Genomic DNA, 24,954 nt, shown 5'->3' on the forward strand with positions numbered 1-24,954 from the left:
TCACTGATGAGGACTGAATTCGAGAACTCATGGTTCCGTACTTGTACCACTACACCAAAGCCCCACCTCACATTGATCAAATTCTTTCATTCTCATTATTACACTCTAATCTCTCTCTCCATCTCTCTCTGTGCATGATTGGAGACGATTTAGTTTAGATAATTACTCTTGAAATTGTTCATCCCATTTAATTCCCTTCGTGGAATTTTTTGGCAAACCTATCTTCCTGAAAAGCACCGGCGGTATTATAAGCAAGAATATCTCTTCATTTTTTTTCTTGATTATTCGCATTGATGAGAAAGGAAAAAAAAAAGAAGCAAGAATTTAACAACGTGAGCAACCATGCGATCGATGAGAATTAATATATAAGCCTCTAATAATTATAAACTAATCAAATTCAAGCTGCGTTTATGAAAGCTTATTCTGGCATACCTTACTTAATTTAACTCTGTATCGTGTTGATCATGTCTTGTTATTGTATCGTGTCAGAGAATAGCTGAGACCCCAGAAAGTGTGATACACAATCTATGGCACATGTCTATTGCAACAGTCCCACTCAAGACAAACACACCCATCCCCGCGTTGAAAGTTCAACATCTCCCCTCCCAAAGCTCTAACAGATCTTGAGTAAAAGACCAAGAGTGGATCTTTCACCAAACTACTTCTGCTTGTATATATGCGTGCGTAGTGGCAACTTTAAAAACGGTAAAAATTAATTTTTTTGTCGCATGCTCGTTTTTATCAAAAACCTCTAGATCAAATCTTGACATGATGAATCACCATGTAACGAATAGATAATATTATATATTGAATCCACAAGAAAAGACACAACCTTTAAACTTTCCTTGTCGAATTCGAGTTGTTTTGGTCGATCAAAGCAACCATCCAAGCGTCCGGTCTCTAACTCGTCCACACAAGCGTGTCACCACCTAGTATAGCCTCTTATTGACCCGTACACTCCGATCTAGGTCACCAAATTCGAATGGAATTGTCACGGAAGGAAATGACCGCTTCAAGAATATCTTGGATAACACCGAATCGCCGAATAGAATCCGAGAAGCTTCCGATCAGCCAAGGTCAGTTGGCAGCTGAGCTATAGGGTCTCGCCCGACTCTGCTATCCTTTCTTTCTCTCAATTTTAGGGTCTTGGTAATAAAAGCACTCTTAGGATTAATCACAAGATCATATCTATATAGAGATTTACCCTAGGGATCGAATTGCAATTATTAATTAATCCATATTAATTAATAAATCACAAATTAGTCCTTGCACTTTAAGTCATCTAATGACTTCTCCTCCAAGTAAGAAAGAAAGATCATTCTAGTCCTTGGCACAAGTTTCCATTAATAGACAATCTATTTATAAAAACTTTTCAAATAAGGAAAATCTCGTATTTCCTTAATTAGATTTATCATTGATGTTGAATTCGATTTCAAGATGTGCTAGCACCCTCGTAACCATATTGCAAGCCTCATTTGATAATTAATTCATAATTAACTTCCTTAATTATAATTAATTCTTTTCTCGGTTTAGACACACTTAATGTGTGTGACTAACTAGGTTTATCACCAATTGGCATTGGGACTATAATATCAACTTATTTGACATTATCAAAAACTCTTTATGTAACCAAAAGTATAATTCCCAAAATGCCCTTAGCTCCCAAGTTCACGAGCGACGCCTAGCAGCATATCATGACAATCCAAATGGTGACGAATATATAATTAAAACATTATGATGAACCTATGATTGTATATACCATGCACTGAGTCCCCTCACTATGAGATCTTGATCTAGTTAGAGTTACAGTAAATGTCAAACCCTTTAGTTGGTCATATGGATTTTTTATTTCATTTTTGGATCCATAGAACTTAAGCAAGAAACTCTTTTCTATTCAAATCTATCTATCTCGGTCGAGAATTTTTCGATCCAGAATAAAACTCACATCCATAAGACATTTTCCATGTTTACTCAGATTAGTGAATTACATCTTGATCATACACCTACCTCCAAGTATAACTAACTAGAAACATTATATGCCAAATACTCATGCTAAGCACAAATACATTAGCAGTAGTAAATTCTAATTACCTATGAGATAGCGTTCCATTTTATGTCTAAGGACTATATACACTAATACGGTCTAGATAATATTAATTGACATTAGTAAATTACCGTATAAATATTATTTGAACGTCACGTTCGACTACTTATCCTATAAGTATCTACATGTCTGTCATGACAACAATTATCAAATAGTAAGAGACTCACTATTCCATCTTTTCTATATACTAATCATGAATTCAGATAGAGATGACGATATATCCAGAGAGATAATGTCTGGTTAAGTCTCCTACAATCATGAACAGTTTAAAGATTTTTATCGGATTACTCCGTCACTCATATTTTTAACTAAAAATGAAGCATTCAAAATATCTTAAGGAATTTATTCTAATAAACATAAACTATATATGAATAATATAATAATCTTCATTGCCATAAAAAAAATTATCCAAATACATAAACCGGCTTTAGGGCATGTCACTAACAATATATATATGTGCGATATGCATATACATATATAAGGCTCGAGATGCTGCTATGTTGGAATAAGATGTAAAAGTGGTTGGCAACCATAATACGATTGACGAAAGCGTTGTTCTAACTATACACAGTCATCTCAACTAGTCCTAACTCGATTTATGGTGCCGATCCGCTCTCAGCCACTGGTCACTGCGTTTTCTTTGATTGTTCCTCCTTCGTCTGTATCAGTTGGACAACATCTATCATTCGAGAAAAGAAACATTCGGAAGAACGGTATAACAACATGTGAGTCACATGCATGCATGCAAGCTATACCTTTGCGAGAAGCTTCTTGTAATGACGGTATCCCTGGAAAAACAACCAAAAAGGAATCAGTCATCGGTTCAACTTCCAGCAAAGCACGTAAATATACGAGGCGCAGAGGCACAGGGCACGCTGGAGATGCTTGCTTACCTTGTCAGTTCCATATAAGAAGTCACAGTAGGTGAAGACTGAAGCAAAGTTGTTGTGGCTCTGCCCTCCAACATAATGGTGATAATCATGATGGTCCGCGCCACCATAAAACGGAATGTACTTTGTGGGAGTCCAGGGCAAGTCGTACCTGTTTTACAATAGATGAATCAACAAACATCAGGCCATCGGGTCGAATATAACAGGCAGCAAAGAAATAAAGGGCGTGTCATTATTTGTCTGCAGCTGGCTAATGGTATACTGCCGCCGTGTGTACCCGCTATGCACATCAATGGCTTCAATCTGCCGCAAAACGAACCATAGCCATAGGGTGATCATGTGCCCGGGGACAATCACAGGCCCAAGGAAAGATGGGATTCCCAGAATCAAAACCTCGGCCCAATGCGCATACGATGCTGCAAAGCCGATCGGGGCAGCATACTCGTGGTGAACGTGGTGGATTTTCTCGTAACCCCACTTGCAGTGCAAGAACCTGTGGAACCAGTAGTGGGTATAGTCCTCAATCATGAAGTACACGAACAGTTGCAGAAAGATCTCCCACCCCGACGGCAGTGGCAGCCCCATTCGGATTCCAACCATCTGTGTGCCCGGGCCATAAAAACCAAGAGGAATCAATTTGCAGTCACAGCCAGCAATGTATAGAAATACCATGCATGCAAACCGCGTAAGCCAAAAAGAAAATGAGGCTAATTTCCATCAGGGCTGAGGCAAGATGGAGAATTTATGGTGACACAAGGAGCGCGTATTCTGAAGCCCTGCAACCTAACCTAAGCTCGGGTCGGGGACGGACCGACAGGGAACGAAGTATAATGTATGAGAATGGACAGATTCATGCACGTAGTACCTTGACGGCAGGATAGGAGAGGAGCTGGAGGGGCCCCACGACGGAGAAGAATATCCACATGACGTCCTTGTAGCAGCGGAACATCTCGGAGAGTGAGAGGTGGACGCGGGGCTGAATCTTGTACCTGCCGAGGCCGGCAGATGGGGAGAGCTCCAGGAGGACCAATGGGATGGGGGCGAGGGTGAAGATGAAGAAGACGAAGATGGTGGTGTGGCAGTAGAGGAAGTAGTCGGACTTGGTGGCGGAGTAGTTGAACCATACGGTCTCGGCGAATGTCAGGCTGCTGCGGTCGAGGGCGGCTTCTGCCTCCTGAATCGAGCCATGAGGCGGCATTGTCGGCCGCCCCTAGTGAAGAAACAAGAGAGAGAGCGAGAGAGAGATTTACTCAATCTGGAAGAATGGACGGTTGTTTAAATACGGGGAAAGGGAACTCATGTTGTGTTCCTGATAGTTCCACGTTTTTTTTTTTGGTTTCTTGTGCTATGCTCCACCCTCTCACGTGCATGTTTCTTAATTTGTTGGATCGAAAGATGGGCTTAATTTTCAACACAGAAACTTTTGTATGAACCAATTTGGTCAATTTTTATCCTTCTACTCAATTCTCGTATGTTTAGCTCGATCATATAACGTGCTATATTAGACAGTTTAATAACTAGCATAACTTTATTTTGGAGCAATTTACCTTTTAGATTTATATATCTCTTCCCGAAAGTCCCATGCCATTATACTCCATTCCGTTGTGTGGCACCGAGTACGCATAATTAAGGAGAGCATACATGTTTAGTCCATTAGATTTATTCGAAAACTGTCATCTTGTGTGAATTTATTAATTTAATCCTATATTATTAGGATGAGAATGAGCTACATAAATATAAATAAATATATATACATATATATATATATGAAGAACCTGTCAAAATAACAACTATTTGCACTTGTATACTAAAATTCATATTACATCTGCAGTCTGAATAAAATTAACTATTTTACCGGTTAACATTGGAACATGGTTAATGGTTGGGCGAGGATTGAGAATATATTTTATTGAAGATCCTAAGATCCTCCGTCTTGAAAATAATGAAATATTATAATAGAATTGAGTACCTACATCTAATAGTTCAATTTTTTTTTAATTGACATGGCCGATTTTTTTCGGTGTGCACCTTGGTATCCGGATATTTAATGGGTTCCCGACTAATCCAGTTGAGGCGGGTCGGTCCACTAAGAGGTAAAGCTTTTCCGGTATTAATTTTTCTTCATTCACAAGACTTAAATCCGTGACAAGACCAATTTCTTCTTCGTTTAGTAGGAATTTCAATATTTGTATCAAAATTAGGCCTGGGCACTTGGCCCATATCAACCTTATATGAAAAATTGCGAGTTTATGAGATAATTGCTTCGGTATTCTAACAGCTTGAATCTTTGAGATGAATACCGGCCTTATCGCTTATAGGTCCCGTAGGAATATTGCCTTCGTGATACCGAGTGCATTCTTGCTCTAATAAGTAATTAAGTTGGTAGCGTGAGATCATATAACAAACCATATTTTTTAGTTGTTAAAACTGATATAGACTTTTCGAGACTGATGTATTTATAGTTGCTAAATATATAATTTGATTTTTTCATGCCTTCGGTCACTAAAGGGAGGAAGTACGATTAGGATTTCATAGCTTAACTAAAACTTTTCCAGTGGCAACAGATGCCACTTTTATTAACTAAAATTTAGTTGTTCAAAACTTAAATTCAGGATCTTCAATTAGGGTAATTTCCATCTTCTCCACTTATAACTTCTTTAAAGCAGGAACTTGGCATCAATTCCTCATCCCCCAGCTCCTTCAAACTTCAAAGCGTTCAGTATGTCTAGTTTTTGATTCCGTCATCCCGGAAACTTATCTCCTTCTTCCTCGTCCCTCAGCTCCTGTTAGACGCTGCAAGGGCCAACTTTTTCTCTTCGTCACTGAAATCACCATCTTCTGTTCATAAAAGGGTAAGTTTCAGTTCAATGGAAATCGGGTCAATGTCTGTTAGAATCTTCTTTTTTGTGCTATAGAATGTATTTATCTTTCTGCTCTGTCTTTGCAGTTTCCACCAAATGGCTGCAGCTTTCTAGAAATTGAGTAACGTAGAACTGTAACTTGCAACTGGCATGCCTATTGGTGAAGGTGGCTTTACCTGTCAGCCCGCGATTGTTTACGTGAAAAAGTTTTGAGTCTTCGGATGATTTTTTATTGATTTTGATGGAGATAAGCTCTTTGGGATTGAAGATTGAAGATCGAATCTTTTCCTTTGATTTGGGCATTGAACATTGGTAAAATTAAAGGTTGTCTGTGCTTATTATGCTTCGATGTCGATGCCTAAGCAACCTTGGTAGATTTAGCTATGTCACCAATTTCAGGTTCGATGCAGATTCAGCTCCTAGTGATGATGTTTCCAATCGAGAATCGGTGAAAGAATTTGGCCACGTCCACTATGAAAAATAAGAACGATTACAAATAAATGTGTTGGTGTTGTATGAATGATCTTAGCAACATTGGCCTCATATAAGATCATTATGGGGAATCTCTTAAAGTGGATGTTGCAAAGAAGTACGCATTGGAAGTGTCTGTATTTATTGTTCTTTCTTTTGGTAATATGGGCTTTTCATGTTAGAAAGGATGAAAATATTTACCATGAAAACCACTCGTCACATTTTAAAGAATCTGATACAAAGAAGATTTTTTTTTTCCTTTCGGTGCGTACCACGAAATGTAGAAGTCCAACCAATATGAACTAATCCAGTTCGAGCCTGGTCAACCCACTAAAGGGGTAAAACTCTCTCAATATGGATTTCTCCATTCATAAGTATTAATCTCAATACTTTATTTAAGGAAAATAAGTATTGAACCACTTAAATCAATCTATGTTTATAAATAAGATGTTTTTAGGATGTTGTATTTCTCTCTCCCCGTCCTCTTCTCTCTTGAATATCTTTTATTTGAGCGCTTCACCAATCACATAGTGCATGACCAATAATAACTTGAATTTTTATTTTATAAGTATCTTAAAATGGATATATAGAAGTTGGATGTAACTGATGATAGACTTTAGCGGAAGTATCGTGCGGAGAGTGACGTATTCATTAAGCTCGCTCGAGATCACATGGATGGGGCCTCGCCATCAAATCCGTTGTTCTTGCCGATATTGTCAAAATATGTTCTTTCATTCTATCAATGAGGTTGAAAATCACCTAATTCTTGAAGCGATGGAGAATATTTTTATAATTATTAGGCGAATGTATGTGTCACTACTAATTAATTAATAAATTTTATATAATTTTATTTCTTACATTAAATATTTAATTAAATATTTAATTAAAATTTTATTACTTATTTTTATATTGTATATAAAATATATATTATATTATACTATATAAATTATAGATTATATAGTTTATTATACTATGTATCATATTATATATGTATAATTACCTTTATATTATTCCTATTATATTATATATTTATAATTATCATTTTATTATTTAATTGTTATAATAATTATTTTATTATTATTATACTTATTCTGGTCCCTACCTGGTCTGATGGGGCGAGCTTATTTTATTGGTGTTTATCTCTTTTATTCCTTTTTTTTTTGCTTTTTGTTTTCTTAAATCGCCAATAAAAGAGGAAATAGAGATTTCAAACAAAAAAAGGAAAGGAAACGTAGAGACTTCGAAACACATAAGTGGCGGTTCCTCGATGAGGTAGCATCTCCTTTAATTTTGTGGTCCTTTTATTTAATTTTTTTTTCTGAATTGAACCCACCTACCTTTCATTTTTCACTTTGATGATGTACTCACTACTCTCTCCCACTCCATTTTTTTTTTCCGTTTTTCCCTTTCATTTACTCTTTTAGTTAGTGTCAAGCGATTGCATTTTCATGTAATTATCTTATGTACAAAAGTAACATGTCTATACTAACGTTGATTGATTTAAACGATTCGACGCTTGTTCCACTTAAATAAGGTTTCGTGTTCAAGTTCTTGTGAATGTAGAAAATTTACGCTGGGAGAACTTTAAACCTTAATAGCCCGATCCGGTTCAACTAGATTAGTCGAGATCCAATTGGATTTTCGGGAAAAAAAAAGTAATATGTCTATTAGTATGATATAGGAGAAAGAAAGCATACTATAAATTGTATGGAAATAGATCTAATAAAAATCTCATGAATTGGCACCCCATATACTTATTTGCTTACAAGACAATTTTAAATGTTATTTATTTTACTTTTAAAAAACAAAATAAATAAAGCAAAACCATTGAAGGGGAAGAGGGGGCGATTGTGGCTGGTCGCCAGCCATCACCATATGAGGCACTTGGCAACTGTCGAATCTATCCCCCATTCTCATTATCACGAGATAGAATTTATAATTAACATGACCTACTTTGACAACTTTGTGAGGGAGTCTATTGGATATTTGCCCTCGCCAAATATGGTGGTAGGACCTTTTTTATTTTGAAAAAAACATGAAATATTGTTTGCAATACATGTGAATTAATATAGCCCCACGTCACTTACTATATCAGAAAATATGGTAAAAATTAACGCATAAATAATAAAGTCTATACTCATTGTAATTTGAAAAGAGGCCTTTTTGGACAGCTTAAAGATTGAAGCATTAGAATAGATTTTTAATTACATCTAACCTTAAACTTTTTACATAATTATGTCTTATATTTTTAACTTTACAAATGAGCAAATACATGCGTTAATAAATAAAACATAACAAATTGAATAATACAACGTACATGTCGGAAGACTAAATATGGTCCATAAATCCGAAAAATATCTCGTTTGACATTGTCAATCATTCACCGACATCTCTCTGCATGATTGAGGACGATTTAATTTGGATAATTTCTTTTGAGTGTGTTCCTCCCATTTTATCTCCCTTCGTGGAATTTTTTGGCAACCCTATTTTCCTGGAAAAGCACCGGCAACATTTTAACAAATAGATAAATGGACAAATAATGCTTTTTTTATAATGAAGGAATTATATCAGGTCTTCCCCATAGCATCAATGTAATAAAAAATAAAATTGAAAATTGTATAAAAAACATATATAGTAAGCAATTTGCGTGATAAAAAAAGGAAAAGAAATGCAAGAATTTAATAAATTGAGCAACCATGTAATCGATGAGAATTAATTTAAGCCTCTATCTATAAAAAAAAATTTAAAAGATATAACGTAGTAATGTCATTTTTTTATTAGTAATCAAGAGATTTTAGATTCGATACTCGTGGTGTGTTGGGTACCCCTCCAATTTGGAGGAAGTTGGGCTCAAATCTTGTTAGGCTTTTAACAGGCTTTAATAGACTCAAGGACTAACTTTCATTAGGGTTTATTTTTCAGCAAGAGGGGGTAAAATTGAAATAAGATCAGCAGTACAGAGCAGAAAAATACAGAGAGCAGCAGAGCTGTTTTTCAGTCCGACCAGCTGAAGATCAAACCTCGATCGGGATGTCAAACGAACTCTGATCGGGACGAAATTTTGATAGTGGCTTCACGAAACATGGGATTAAGTTTTGAATGGTCAAAATTCCTATTTGAGCTCTGTAGGTGCTGTTTCAGCTGACTTTGTAAACTACCCGGTGTGGGTGACAAATTTGGTGTTTGGGTGATCTAAGAGAGTGTTTCTCTTGAGTTTGGTGATCCAATGGTTTACCCTTGATGAAAAACATTGCATAACCTTCATTGATAGTGGATCGTTAATTCGGAATTGGTCCCGTGATTTTTTCCCATATCGGGATTTTCTACGTAAAATTCTTGATGTTCTTTTCTTTACCGCTTGTTGGTTGATTTGATTGGTTCTTATCTCGATTACACTAGTAGGGAAGAAAGATTAATCGCTGCATTATTGTTTGGTTGAGCACACCCCTTCCCAATATGGTGGAATTATTCATACCTTTTTATTAATTATTATGATTTTTATTTTATTTTAGTAGACTCATGTGCTTTGTTTGTAACAAAAATAAATAAATAAATAAACCTCTGGCTATAAACTAGTCAAATTTGAGCTGCATTTATGAAAATCTACTTTGATGTGCCTCATTTAAGTCGTCTGACTTTCCTCTCCATCCTTCCTTCATTATTGGCACAACGAGAAAGACAAAATGATAAATAGCACGTTTTAAGGAGTTGAGGTGGTGGTGGTGGTGGTGAGATTATTATAATAATTACCTGCACTCGTTTGTGGTCATTGCAAATATCCGTGTACTTGTAAAATTTCATTTGCAGTTTATTATGTATACTTATTTATAAACTGTAAATTTATCTTATTGAAAAGAAAATGTCATTTTTTGTGAATTTATCGAGCCACCATCGTCCAAATTCTCTCCTTGCTTTTTCCTCTCTTCTCCACCTCTCTCTTCCCAATTACAGGTGTGGGTCAACGCCAACCACCACCACCATGAGGGAGGTTGTCGGTGGCATTGGAGACCATCGGCGATTTGCTTGGAGCAATGGTGCTCGGCATCAAAGCAACCACCAAGCCAATATCTCTCCAACCTTCTCCCTCTCTCCTCTCTCTGTTTTTGTCAGCGGAACGACAATCACCTATCGCGCCAACCCAATTTTACCATCGCCAGCTCCCAGACCCGCCTCGACAGCAGTGTGTGGTTGGAGGGGGTGGTGGGACGGACTCCATCAGGCGCTTCCATTTCTTTTCCTAAACTTTTCATTTCTATTTTTCTTATTTCTAAAATGGCATTATTCATGTGAGATCTACGTATTGTTTCCATCAGCTTCAAGCTCACGTTTGGTACGCTAAAATCGAAAGAAATAGAATGGAATTGACATAGTTTTCACCGTTTCTTTTTTTAGTGTCTCTTTCATGAGTTGAAAAGAGTATTCTATTAATTATTATAATCTTTTTTTTTTCTGATGAGTGATTTTTGTCAACTTGATGGGATGATGAAAAAACTGAAGTAATCATCATCCCATATCTCAACTAGCTTTTATTCAAAGTATGATATATTTTATTTAAGGTTGATAACATATCTAAATATATGTATAATTAAAATCTTAATAAATAAGTTAGTCCTTTTTAATTACATTCATTCATATTTTTAAATTCAACTAGAAGAAAAATATATCATTTTTCTCCAAATAAAAGTATATTTCATAAGACCAACTTTTATTCACCCTTTTTAATTAGTCGTTTTTTTTATTTTTTGTTACTGATTTATTTAAATTGCTTTCACATCTTCATTTGAAGTCCCGTTTGAAACTGAGCACGTTATTATTAACGAGAGTCTTACATCAATCGCATTCATTCATTTATGACATTTTATTTTTATTATATGCTTTTTCTTCCCAAGCTCTCTCTCAAGCTGTCTATACCATTCCATCTATATATTCATCCGCAAGATCTCGGAGATCAGCATAATTGACCAAAAGGACACAACCTTGTCAAAAATGGGTTCCATTGCCCAACATATCAAACTCCCCTTCATAGACTTTAACAAGATAGGTGACAAACTGAGTCCCGAGTGCCCCGAATGGACTGACCTGACAGCCGAAGTGAGGTGAGCCCTCGAGGAGTTTGGTTGCTTCGAAGCTCGTTTCAGTGAGGTCCCCACGGATCTCCGTAACACGATGCTGGGGTCCCTCCAGGAGCTGTTCGACCTGCCCCTGGAGACGAAGACACGGAATGTCGCGAAGAAGCTGTTTCATGGGTATGCGGGGCAGCATCCTCATATACCATTGTACGAGAGCATGGGAATCGACGATGCTGATGTACAAGAAAAGGTGGATGAACTCGTCAGTTCCTTGTGGCCTCAAGGCCATCCCACCTTCAGGTATATATGAATGAAAATCCTCTCATAACAGATAATACTATTTAATAGTTTTCCTATTTACTGAAATTAGTCCACGCCTATGGGCGTTAAGCATATCAAAAAATCTGTAATCACTATTGGAATGGACGTATAGATAACATGAAATTTTGCCTACGATTAAAATTTGGCCTTGAGAATGTTAGTTTTACTTATCTTTTCCTCGATTGGGCATTTTTCTTTGTCATGTCTGGCCCAGAGGTGAGCGGATGGAGTATGCCTTCTGATGAAAAAAAGCTTTCTTTTGGCAGCAAGACAATACAATCCTATGCTGAGAAACTGTCGACATTGGACCACATTGTTCGAAGGATGATCTTGGAGAGCCTTGGCGTTGAAAAATATTTAGAGGAGCACCTAAATTCGACATATTACTTTCTTCGCATCACCAAATATAAAGGACCCCAAACCCCCGAAACAGAGGTGGGGTTGCCCACGCACACCGATCAAAATTTACTCACGATTCTGTACCAGAATCAAATAAACGGGCTCGAGGTACTGACCAAGAATGGAGAATGGATCAGTGTTAAGCCCTCGCCGGAGTCTTTTATCGTTATAGCTGGGGAATCACTCTACGTAAGTATTTCTCAAGTTATGTTCATGAAGTAGAATTTATTGTGATTTGGTGCTGTTTCTCCATAATATACTATTTTTCAAATAATATAAACACATGGAATCTCTTCAAACAAAAAACTCTGATTGATTGGGCCATTGCATTGTTTTCTGATGAACATAGGCATGGTCAAATGGACGGATTCACAGCGCAAAACACCGCGTCATGATGAGCGGAAGCGAGACCAGGTACTCAGCCGGGCTATTCACGATCTCAAAATCCGGCTATATAGTAAAGGTACCTGACGAGCTGGTAGATGAGGGACACCCCTTGCTCTTTAAGCCCTTCGATATGGCTGAGTTCCTTGAATTCTACTCCAGAGAGAACGGGTGGGAAGCTGAATCGGCGCTCAAATCTTATTGTGGCATCTAAGAAGTACTATTTGGTCGATCTTTATTGTCATACTTTTCATATTTCGAGAAGCAGAATAATCGCGCGCAACTCTAGTCTATTGTGATCGCAAAAGCATATCGTTACTTATTAATAAGATTGAATGTGAAACATCATAAGCAAAATTAGTCTCCGTCTTGTCTTGATTATTATTAGGAATGTGGCTCATAGCATGTTGCAAATTTACAATTTCCGCCTGGTCCAGTGGCCCAGTGGAAGCAGCCCGTCTTCTGATCGAGATTGGCTTTCCCTTGGCATCCTGTTCGGAGAGACTGACAACACTGAAGCGGATCATAAGATCGATGATCTCGGAGAATCTCGGCCTGCAAGAATGAACTGGGACTGAAACTGCCCATAGATAATAAGTTTCGGGCGATATTGTATCAGAACCAAATTTAAGGGATTGAATTTCAGACCAAAGATAGAAAGGGGATTCCGTAAAGCCCTCCCCAGAGTCTTTCATCGAACCCACTGGAGATTCACTCTCCAGAATCTTTCAGTACAACAATGATTTTACAAAATATTGTGAATTTGAATAGAAGTACGACATCTTCCAAGTTGAAGTGCCGCATTATTACGGTGATAAATAGTCATCATATTATATATGATTTGACGCTCATTTCTTTAAAATAAAGTTTTGAGTTGAATTTTGTCAAATATACATTAATTGAAACCGTTATTAGACTTTCATATTACCAATGGTGCACATAAAAAAATTATATATGTCCTCGATGCCATAGCACCACCCAGCTACCGATACGCAATTGATTCCCAGTGCAATTATTAATTACTATTTCGTAATCTGTCGGTTCAGCGTGCAGAGATCATATCTAGTTAATTAATTGGTTTATTTCTTCTAATATATGTTAAAAATTAATCTAACAGTGTCATCGGAATCTTGAATTGCATCTAAGCACATGATTAAGGAGGGATTCTTGTACCTTCATTTATATTCATTTATGGCCAAAGCGAAAATCTACCGTTCAAAGTTGTTAAAACTTCAGCAGAACTCACCTTGACTCGGAACATGGGGGTCTCATATTTTGATTATCGTACATGGAAGTCTCTGTATCCATTTATTTTTCTTTACGATCGATCTCCTATTCTATTAACTTCAGTGATATCTTTTGTAAAAGAAAACTTTAATATATCTATGCACAGACTTTAGCCAGATTGACATGTCACGTGGACTTGCAAGGTATTCACGTAGATTATCGAATCAGTCGGGCGAAATTCAGGCACTCTCAATATAAATATATATATATATATATACAAGTGAAACAAATCTTTTTTTTTAATTATGAAATGTCACGAGTTTAATATAGGAGATAAGGAAAGTAATATTAATACAAAGAAAAGTAATCATGAAAAGTAATATAGCTTATTTTACTTGTTACAGTGGTTAGAAACATACTGGAAACATCCGATAGCAAGGGTTACTTAGTCAATGCGAAAACGACTAATCAGTAACGATATGTGTGGTTCAAACCACTTCCCCCCACCCACCACCCTAAAAAAAATAAAATAAATGAAAAATTCAAAGGAAAACCCACTAATAATATAAGACTTCTTTGATCCATGTAATTATATTGAGAGAATTTTAATGCCCCTGTCTCATAATAGCTTAGTAAGAAAGAATTGATAAAATTATAATAATTAAAAATTATTATGGTAATTATTGATTGATTAACACCCGTTTTCCTATTAGGTATAGTTTGATGGTACTTTAATTGTTCATATCTCGTGACGAGATAGAATGACCGAAAATTTCTTAATTATACGAGTCTCAAGCTTTCGGCCCACTATTACTTTTAATTAGTTAATACATGTCTATGTGATTATAATGGACTTCGAATATATAAAGAATCAACTTAGTTGATTACATCTCCACCAATAAAATAATAATAATAAATGATTACGTAATTATTAAACAGAAGTCCCATACGCACTTGGTTGTAGTTGGCCTTTGAAATCTCTTTTTCACGTGATAATCTATTCATGAAAGTTTACATAGCCAATTCAATCTCTAAACCTTGACCATCAGTGTCGATAAATATAATATTACACATATATTCAAAATAATAGATACATCACACACACTCGCCCACACACATGTATGTAATATGAACCAAGAAATTGTTGGTATCCATTACGTACATTACATTTTGCCTAATTCAAAATCTTTCAATGCAAATCATAGTTAATCAGTTAGTCATTTTTTTATTTGATATATTAAAGTTTATTTAGTTATTTTGACAGTTTCAAAATGAACAGTTATATTGGATGGAAGCTCACGATGATTTAAACATACATATATATTACAATAAACAAGTATAAAGGTATAAAGTCAATCGGCATGATCCAAATGATGACAACAACAAAACTGAATATTCATTGAGAAAGGAAAGACAAAATGCGACATTGCATTCAAATTCAGCTCCCTTAGTTATCTGTAGAAGTGATAATTAATCTGCCCTATTAAGGAAAACATTTCGAATCTTAATTGAGTTATGTCGGAGATTGCAAAGTAACAAGAGACAAAACGGGCATATGAAAGAAGTTATGTGCTAAAAAATCCTACTATCATGTTGGTTCTATGGAGATATACGATGAGAGCTCTTTTAATTATTTTTGTTTCTTTTACAGTCAGTCAATTTGTGTCGCAAGAACTGTAATCATACTCTCGGTGCCTCCAACGACCTCCCCTGCCTTGTGCGTTTTAATTTATACGTTTTTTCCCTTTTGAGAATAACTTCAAATAAATGGACTTAAAAAGACGTAATTTTATTTATATTTTATCTTTTCATTTTTAAATAATTAATTTGACAGCGTTACTTATTACATCAGCAATTCGTAACAGCCATTTGGCAAAAGTTTATTTTGTTGGACGAAATAAACATTTCAAAACTATTTTGAAATGGGGAAGTGAGCCGTATAATTAAGTATGTAAACCCCTTTCTCTCTTCAGAAGTCCCCACCCACCCGAAATTTGCTCCTCTATCTCTCCCCCCGTCGGCAAGACATATGAATAATCAACAAGCAACGACATAGAAGGAACAGGTTTGTTAAAAATGGCTTCCATTTCCCAGCAAATCAAACTCCCCTTCATTGACTTCAACAAGGGAGGTGATAAACTGGGCCCGGATTGTCCCGAATGGACCGACCTCAAGGTCCAAGTGAAACGAGCCCTTGAGGAGTTCGGGTGTTTCGAAGCTCATTTCGGAGAGGTTCCCAAGGATCTTCAGAAGAAGATGATAGGGTCACTTCAGGAGGTGTTCGAGTTGTCGCTGGAGATCAAGCAGCGGAACATTTCGAGAAGGCCGTTCCATGGGTATATGGGTCAGATGCCCCAGCTACCACTGTACGAGAGCATGGGAATTGATGATGCCAATGTGCATGAAAAGGTCGATGAGGTAGTTAGTACCCTTTGGCCCCAAGGGCATCCCACCTTCAGGTAGGTAAAAAACTTCGGTTCAGTCGTAGTTCGGTAATTTATACTTTAAAAGCAAGTTCTCGGATTCAAGTCTTCCGATCTGGATTAGTTGGAGACTAGGAGACTTCTTGTTACTTTCTGAACTAGAAATGGCCGCTCATAAATAACGCTTGTTCGGGCCACAACCCAACTTCTAGACCGCGGATGCGGAATCCTATTGATAGAAATCTGCTTTCTCTTGGCAGCAAAACAACACATTCTTATTCAGAGAAACTGTTGACACTGGACCAGATCATTAGAAGGATGATCCTAGAGAGTCTCGGCTTGGAAAATCATCTAGAGGAACACTTAAGTTCTGCCTATTACCTTCTTCGTCTCAACAAATATAAAAAGCCACCGACAGCGGAAGCAAAGTCGGGAATTAACGCACACACTGATAAGAGTATGCTGACGATACTGTATCAGGACCAAGTTGGAGGGCTTGAAGTTGAAACAAAAGATGGAGAATGGATCGGTATTAAGCCCTCGCCAGAGTCTTTCATCGTTATGGTTGGGGACTCACTCTATGTAAGTGTTTCTTCGCGGTGCTCTTTTTACCCTCAAACTTGTTCCACAATTTGTGTTTCAGAACAAGTTGCATCAGAATGGCATTTTGTGCATCTTCTTCTTCGTCTTCTTCATTACATACGACGAGCATTTTATATACTGTATGTAATCAACGCAGGCGTGGACAAATGGACGGCTCCGCAGTCCATACCACCGGGTCATGATAAGCGGAAGCGAGGCCAGGTACTCAGTTGGGCTGTTCTCGATGCCAAAAGCTGGATATATAATAAAGGCACCGGACAAAATGGTAGATGAGGAACACCCATTACTCTTCGAGCCCTTCGATTATTATGAGCTCATCAAGTCTCTACGACAACGGGGTGGGGCACCGAGTCGAATCTGCCGTCAGGACTTATTGTAATGTTTAAGAGATTGCTCGATCAATCTTCATTTTCACTTCGTCTTGAAGAAGCAGAATGATGGCATCTCTATCCTGCGATAAGCCAAAGGAAAAAAATTGCCTGTCAACGTAATATTGCTGCCCCGGTTTATCAGGATTTTTTTTTTTTTTTGTTGACGAGTCTTGTTTATCAGGAATTGCTGGTGCACATGCTGGAAACAAATTAATTTGCTTGTTAGCTTGCTTCGAGGCGATCGTGGCACTGAGAATCTTCGGTCAGAAATCGGTCCGACACTTTCTTTTTTTTTGGGGTAAGAAAAAAGGCCGATGCTCTATGACCCGTATAAAATTAAGACTGAATTAATGTGTAAACGGGCTTGCACATGCCCATGAGCTCAACATGGCCTGGCCTAAAATTTGGAGCAAATATTGAGTGAGTATTACTCATCCATTTGAATGTGTAACATCCAATCAAGACGCTTAAAATTGAAAAATTGGCTCCACAGTGGGCTTACGGATTCCCACTTAAAAGCATTTTGATTGCCTTTACTCATCCACAGTGGATGAGTAATACTTATTGAATATTTAGTTCAAAATTTCTAATTTTTTTCGGTGTGCATCATGATATCCAGAAGTCAAACTACCTCGACTAATCTAGTTCGTTCTAAGTCATCCCGTTAAATGGCCTGGGTCTCATTTTTAATTGCCCCTTACAGTACTCTATCATAAAACAGGACATGCATGAAGAGCTGGGGGAGCATTTTGGACCAATAAATTGTTAGGCCTGTTTGGTACGCCGGAAAGGAATGAAATGAATTTTTGTAAAGTGAATATTATTATGCCGAGAGAAATATGGTGATTTATTGTTGAATTAGAGAATATGAATGATTAAATTTAATTAAATGAACTCATATTTCATGATATGATTTTATATATCAATATTTAGATATATAAAACTAAAAGATATAACAAATGGAATGAGCATTCCTTAAATTTTTTGAAGGAACAATCATTACATCATGTTAGAAAGAAATTTTCCTCCAAATATAATTTCTTTTTAACCCACATATAAGTGTCTCTACGGGAAATGGAGTAGAAGGGTCGATTTTCATTCCATTCCTTTTTATTCCATTCTTGAGTTAATGGAAACTGAAAAGCACCCCGAGTTTCCGCAATCTAGGCCATTAATGATGCACAGGCAAAAATAATGAATAACGAGGGATCGAAGTAAACAGAGAAAAAAAATAAACAGTAAAATGACTTTCGAGATTAATCCAAATCAATGAAACATCACGAAGACATGAAATGAAACTCGATCGACCGCGTACCAACTTTCATAACCGGCTGACCCAATCTGGGTTGTTGATCCACTCTTCCGAGGTTGATCCTTGTTGACAATATTAGACAAGAGATTGGCAGATGAAATTGCTGCCCAGATCTGTGTCCTATTATCAGTTGGGAGTTGGATCATCCTTTGCTTGCTTCATCCTCAGGGCAAATGGGCTGTTGTTTCTTCTTGTGTGTCTTTTTACCGGAATAATTTCAAACATACGCCATATTCCCTCCATCTTTCAGATCCAACCAATAGAGACAACAGACAAGACTAGGGGGACAGACACAGGACTGGGCTATCACTATGTGTCTACATCTATCAGCATCTTCTCTATATATTAATGAACTCAATACAACTCGTATTCACACTCACGGCCATCATCATATAGGAACACTTCCGCAACCCTCCAAGACATTTGAGTCCCTGTCGCACCGGCCAACGGATACAAGAATTAATTACCTTAGCTATAACAAAGAAAGCTAGCCGACTTTCAGTACATTGTCGTTTACATTGAGCAATCCGTTGATGGGGACGCAGAGCCTGACAGACGAAAGCGCCTTGTTGAAATGCTTTGCCTTGGTGCCAAGGTACTCGGTCCATGTCACGGGCCGGTAAAGCGGTGGATGGGCTGGGCCTGTTAGCTTCTTCAAGGGGGATATCTCGACGCTGCTGGGCGGCCCGTATAAGTACGCAACGGATAACCTGTGGCTCGTCCTGTTCACCACCGCCCGGTGCAAGATGCTCGGGAACAGACCATTGGACAGTATGTGGAGGAGGTCCCCCACGTTGACCACGAGCGTGCTGGGAAGCGGAGGAACAGTAACCCACCCATCGCCTTCTCTTAAGACCTGCAGACCACTCGTGTTGTTCTGGTACAAGATCGTGAGGAGCGTCGAGTCGGTGTGGGCCGCAAGGCCCATGGCCCGGTCTGGGTCCGGGCAGGCAGGATAGGAGTTCAGCTGTAGAGCATCACATGCCTCCGTGGAGAACTCTCCTCCATTATTGTCTGCCATCCAATTGATATCATCTTCTGTAACACCTAATGAACCGAGCATGAGCCGCATTAGCCTCCTCGCAAGCCGCTTCATCTCTACCTGGTACTCTTCAATTATATCACTGAGGTGAAAGAAGAACTTAAAGTTAGAAAAGGACTCGTAGACACTGTTCGACATGGCAAGTTTTTGTTGTATATATGATTATGTTGCTGGAACAAAGTAAAAGGTGAGGCTGTGGGCACTGGATTTGATCCTTAATTATATGCTGTCCCTGCACAGAAAGAGACCTTAATTGACATGGTACACATCAGTCCAGTAGACCAGATCAAATTATCTTTATTACAAGTTGAGCAAGGTAAGTATACCGTCCACTCCATATACACAAACCATATATATCAAATAAATAATGATTAGTATTGTTGACTAGAATCTGCAAACGTACAGCATATTGATATGTCATCGATGTAAGATCATCAAATAATTTTCTTTCCTAGAATCTTGTGTGGGGTCTATGCTTCCATTAGTGTGATCTTTTGCTAACTTTCATTAACGGAACTCGGTTCGGGTGCTTCCTTTTTCTTTTTTCTTTTTTTGATACTTTAAGGAGACAAGAAGAGGGAAGTCGACAAAAGAAAGTGACGAGAGTTCAACTGCTAGCTCGAGCATGTGTTTGGGGCGTACCAGAATGCGCCAGGGTCCTGAGGCCAGAGTCCGCGGGCGTGCTCCAAAGGCGACCCGACAATGGTGAACCCCTCAGACCACATTAGCTTGGGGAAGAAGGAGGAGATTCGTGCCACGCCATAGCCAGAGACTCCATCAGGCGAGCGGGACGCCCTGAGCTTCTGCTGGACCGGCAGGGAGAAGAGGTTCCTTCCGGCACACTCAACTTTATCAAGGAGTTGTTTAGGTATGCCATGGTTCATGACCTGGAATGCACCCCAAGTCCTACACGCATGGCCTATGAGGTTTTGCGCTTTCGGGTCGTCAAGATCAATGATGGGCACCATTTCTTTACTGAAGGAGCCGACTGATGAAAGATTCTCTTCAACTTGATGGGGTGCCCATGCGTACGACTCGGGCAGTTCTTTCACAGACTTGAAGTCGACGTGCTTGTGATGGAGCTCGACAGGATAAGCTTGAAAGGCATCGGACAGTAGGGAAGGCATAGTGTAGCTAGGCAGCTGGGAATAAGGAGTCCTTTTTCTTATCAAGGATACACTTTAAGAAACAATCTTTGGTGGTGCAAAGATCAAAGGGAGCTAGAGCTAGGTTGCTTGTTTGTGTACTTTGTGGTAGAACAACCTAAGGAGAATTCTATTTATGACATGGTATTGTACATCTATATATATATACACACAAGAGGTTGTGGAAGGTGGTGACAATGTGGTTAAAGAATTTTGGAGCTAATTAAGCTATGGAGATCCGTTGATTATTATCGCTAGTGGTTTTGCTTCTGAGTATTTCTCCTTTGGTTTATGGAGGCACTTGAGAATAGTAAAGATAAATGGACATGGAAAGTCTCACAATGATTAATCGAATCTTAAAATTTCCTCATTTTTTTCGATAAATTAAAATCTCTTTATAATTTATGTGTCGCTAGCTATATTTTTTTTCGATATGAATTATGGTATCATCAAACCCAATTGGGTCTCGACTAATCCAATCTAGCATGGTCGGTCCACTAAGGGGTAAAACTCTCACAGCGTCGATCAACGCTTGAGGTTTTCCTTTTTTCAATTACAGGAGAGGTCAAAGAATTTATGAAATAGAAAACCTAGCTATTGAAGGGACGCAGATAATCTCATCACGATAATCAAACTTGAAACTTTTTTAATTACCAAGTGAGATATGTGTCATTGTACTACGATCTCTTTGTTATGACTTTATTTTTTATTTTTGTTTTTTTCCCTTGGTGTGAGGGCAAATTGATGAAAGCAGACAAGAAATATAAAATGGGAGACAGAGAGAAGCAGATTCCCATTGGACAAGAGAAAGAAATCAAGGGGACGAAAAATACCATATTGTCCTCACAGCAAACACGAGTAACCGAAGGAAACTGATGAGGGGAAAGCATCTGTGTAACCTCTCTTTCTTTCTATGTCATCACAAAACCAGGAGGAGAGGAGGGGGCCTCCCTCCTATGTCTCTTCTCTCTCTCTCTCTCTCTCTCTCCATATGCCCTTATCTTGTCCTCAACTTATGGAAGACTTCAACATCCAAAGGAACAAACTTAAAAATAAAAAATAAAATAAAAATCCCTCTTTTATCTTTTAGGCTTTCTATTTTCTCTTCGCTCTGCGCAATTATTTTCACCATTGCTCGGATATGTCTTCATGCCATCCCCTAATCGTCTGTAAGGACACATCGTCCCCCTCTCATCTATAAGGACAGCAAATCGTACAAGCTTGTTATTTACATATGGCGTTCCATTCTCATACAGAATTGGCTCACGCTAATAATCCCGTATATCACCTTTCCTTTATATTATAACTTCCCTTCAATGGTTCCATTTTGACTTTTTGCAGTTTCTGGCTTAAGCTTTCGTGTTAACTTCGTCCTATTACACGGCCCCATGCACTTAGGCATTGGTGGTGAATTGTCATCGAAGTTCAAAGTGGATTAAACTTAATGTCCCCCAAGGAGAACCTAGAAGGGCAGCATGATATCCTCTCGACCAATGGGTGTCCCCCTAAATGGCATTTCACAATTTGATGATCTCCACGTAAAAGAAAGCAAAGCATTTCTGTGGTACTTAGGGTTCGGACTCGTGATGTTTTTGTCCTTTGTGTCCCCTAGTGGGCTCCCAAAAGAATTGAAACGAACAAATAATAATCTTCCATCACCACATCGTTCCTTGCCTACGGTGTCTCGTTTCGTGCACAAGGCATCATTCCACATTGTCCTGTATAACATACCGAAAAGTAACCAGAAAAAAGTCCCCTCCTAAGTCTATAGTTCCTCCCCTTTTCCTTTTGTCATCCTACACTACATCCTTTATATAGTTTTATGTGGCCGAAGTGATTCGGATGCGGTACAGCCACAACAAGATAGCGATATTTTCATAGGCTGGCAGAACAAGATAATGTAACATGTCGCGATCGTCATGCATATGCTCAACTTCACAGTGTCACACTCCAGATCCTACATATATCCCTCGTTTCATGTGATGATTGCCGCCAATATCGATCACAAAACATGACAACCCGCACTTGTGAGGTTGCATAATCACATGACATCCGTGATGGCAGCCCTTATATAGGCATCGCCGTTCACATGGCCTGGTCGTGTTATAATTTATACTCGGCCCTTATGAAAAAGGTTTCTCATGGGGTCTCCTATTAACTCTTCTAAGTATATTTTACAATTTTTCCCGGGGCAAATGGTCTTTCTATATTGAAAAATTATAGTTAATTATTGTTATAAGGGTAAGGGTTCCAACATAAAGAATGTCTGATAGAATTAATGCAAAAAGGTTCCTCTCTGTTTAAACCTCATTAGTTGGCATCTTTTTCATAATGAGTCGAAATTGTTATTTCTTTTATCTTAAGCTTAATGGAAGAAGTCGACAAGATTCAATTTGTTTGGAACAATTAACAATTATTAGGGACGACATTATTAGAAAAGACAAACTTCCAACAGTAAACACATTTCTCACAAAATGGAAAACCTTTTTTCCGTCCTTCATAATGTCGCGGGGGTCTAATTATTAGCCATACTTTGACCCGACTGCTTGTTATAAAAGACCAGTTTGCTTTCTATGATCGACATGAGTTTCCGAGCCTATCTCGGGTTCTGATCGATCAACGGTAATAAGTTTCATGTAATAATATCCATGCCTTTCTTATGAAATTTCCTCACATCTCTCATCGACTAGTGTTCAATCAGTATTATATATTGTTGTAGGAAGATCAAAGTAGAGTTGAAAGCAATGCGGAATACTCGATACTCTTTTTGCAATGCCTTATCGGGATTGAATTCCAATCATCCTCATGGCATATCTTATCCAGATAAGTTGATCCATACGCATACATCCAGTTAGAATTTCTAGTGAATTCGATCGGGTAAAGATGACTCGTATGATCACCTGGCATGATATATTTAGCAAAACATCAGGGAACAAGACAATCAATCTGCAAGACACAACATATATAGATTTCTCGAGAACCTTGTCGCCTTTGTCGACATTTCTTCAGCCATGTCTAGCCTTTATAAAACCCTACTTTTGGACAGACAGTTTCCTTGCATTCGTAAATTTGGCTTTGCCATATGGAATTAATGTCTTTGAAGATCACATACTTTTCAAAGTAAGAAAAGGACAAATCAAAATAGTTTGGTTGTCATCATGAATCGCTCGGGAAAGTCATTTGGATTTAATTGATTAAATTGGATTTTTGGAATCAGATAATGGGGAATTGATGGGCTGAAAATCTCTGTCAATTGTATAAATCTTGTGCATATTATTTTGAGGAATGAATGGAAACAACACTTATCCAAAAAAAAAATCTCGGTCAATACGAAAGTAAGATGATAATTAATCGTTGACTGCCTTCCGCATAGTAAGTGGTGAAATGTTCGAGAGTTTGAATCAAAGTTTTGGGCCTAATTAATATTCGTATATGTATTAAGGACAAGTCTCAAGAGTTAATTATGCCAAAAAAAAAATGTCTCAATTGGCCATGACCCGTTGAATATGCTGAACATTTGTTGATTAGTCGTCGGGACGAATCTAATTTTCATTTCACGATTGAATATCATGAATTTGATCAAATCAAATACTGATAATTCAAAGAATGAAAAAAAAAAAAAAGAACCAATCGTATACATTATATAATTGTATACGAAAATATTCAAGCATGTCGTCAGCTAAAGTACTTGTCGTGATCAAGTAAACTTGATCAAGGTTATGAAATTATTCATCGAAAGAACTTTCCAATGGATAACAAATCGTGTCATCAGCTACAGTTGAAGGTTAGGACAATATTCAAGCGGAATCTACATGCTCACGTATTATTCGAAGTTTATTCGATAAATCACTTTCAACTGGGCCCGTTTGAAATGTAGGTGTGATTTTAGAATTGCGATTTTGATTTTAACTATACCCACTAAACAACAAAAACACACGTTTCCCAAGTCAAATTTATAATACCATCTCATTTGTCTTTTTCCACAATCAAAATCAAAATCATGATTTTAAAATCACACTAACAAATCAAACGCAACCTAATAATTCAGAACATATACCTGGTTATCTTATATCTTTTGTCAATCCGCACATCTTCCTTGAAGTTGATTCTAATAACTTTTCTTTTTCCTCACACAGCCAAGCTGTTATGCTGCTCCTAGTTATGCTGGGGGGATATTCACAAAACAAGGGACAATACATACTAATGAGCAATACAATTTTTTTTAGTTGCCAACAAATTTAATTGAAACAACCAAAAAAAAAGAGAGAGAGCAACGCAACACACAAGTTGCTCTATATGTGCAGTACTTTAGATCCTATTCTACATCGTATC

The 24,954-nt window shown here is 37.8% G+C and overlaps 3 protein-coding genes and 1 pseudogene across 3 annotated transcripts; 2 read left to right on the forward strand and 2 right to left on the reverse strand.

Annotated features, from left to right (window-relative positions):
• Positions 1-2,470: 2,470 nt before the first annotated feature.
• Positions 2,471-4,250, reverse strand: LOC116207125 (methylsterol monooxygenase 1-2-like). Its single transcript, XM_031539985.1, has 5 exons — positions 3,860-4,250; positions 3,272-3,594; positions 2,998-3,145; positions 2,860-2,892; positions 2,471-2,763 (listed from the first exon to the last, which is right to left on the reverse strand). Exons 1-5 carry the CDS (start codon positions 4,190-4,192, stop codon positions 2,731-2,733), a joined length of 870 nt encoding a protein of 289 aa, XP_031395845.1. The 5' UTR covers positions 4,193-4,250; the 3' UTR covers positions 2,471-2,730.
• Positions 4,251-11,267: 7,017 nt separating this feature from the next.
• LOC116209671 (2-oxoglutarate-dependent dioxygenase AOP3-like) lies at positions 11,268-13,151 on the forward strand. The gene is made up of 3 exons (XM_031543389.1): positions 11,268-11,695; positions 11,983-12,304; positions 12,465-13,151. The coding sequence occupies exons 1-3, from the start codon at positions 11,493-11,495 to the stop codon at positions 12,711-12,713; spliced, it is 774 nt and encodes a 257-aa protein (XP_031399249.1). The 5' UTR covers positions 11,268-11,492; the 3' UTR covers positions 12,714-13,151.
• A 2,494-nt stretch (positions 13,152-15,645) lies between these two features.
• Positions 15,646-17,561, forward strand: LOC116206910 (annotated as a pseudogene).
• A 794-nt stretch (positions 17,562-18,355) lies between these two features.
• On the reverse strand, positions 18,356-20,729 carry LOC116206937 (gibberellin 3-beta-dioxygenase 1-like). The gene is made up of 2 exons (XM_031539774.1): positions 20,120-20,729; positions 18,356-19,559 (listed from the first exon to the last, which is right to left on the reverse strand). Exons 1-2 carry the CDS (start codon positions 20,602-20,604, stop codon positions 18,923-18,925), a joined length of 1,122 nt encoding a protein of 373 aa, XP_031395634.1. The 5' UTR covers positions 20,605-20,729; the 3' UTR covers positions 18,356-18,922.
• Between the last annotated feature and the right edge of the window lie 4,225 nt (positions 20,730-24,954).

This window comes from Punica granatum, chromosome 5, assembly GCF_007655135.1.
Source record: "Punica granatum isolate Tunisia-2019 chromosome 5, ASM765513v2, whole genome shotgun sequence".
Classification (NCBI taxonomy): Eukaryota; Viridiplantae; Streptophyta; class Magnoliopsida; order Myrtales; family Lythraceae; genus Punica; species Punica granatum.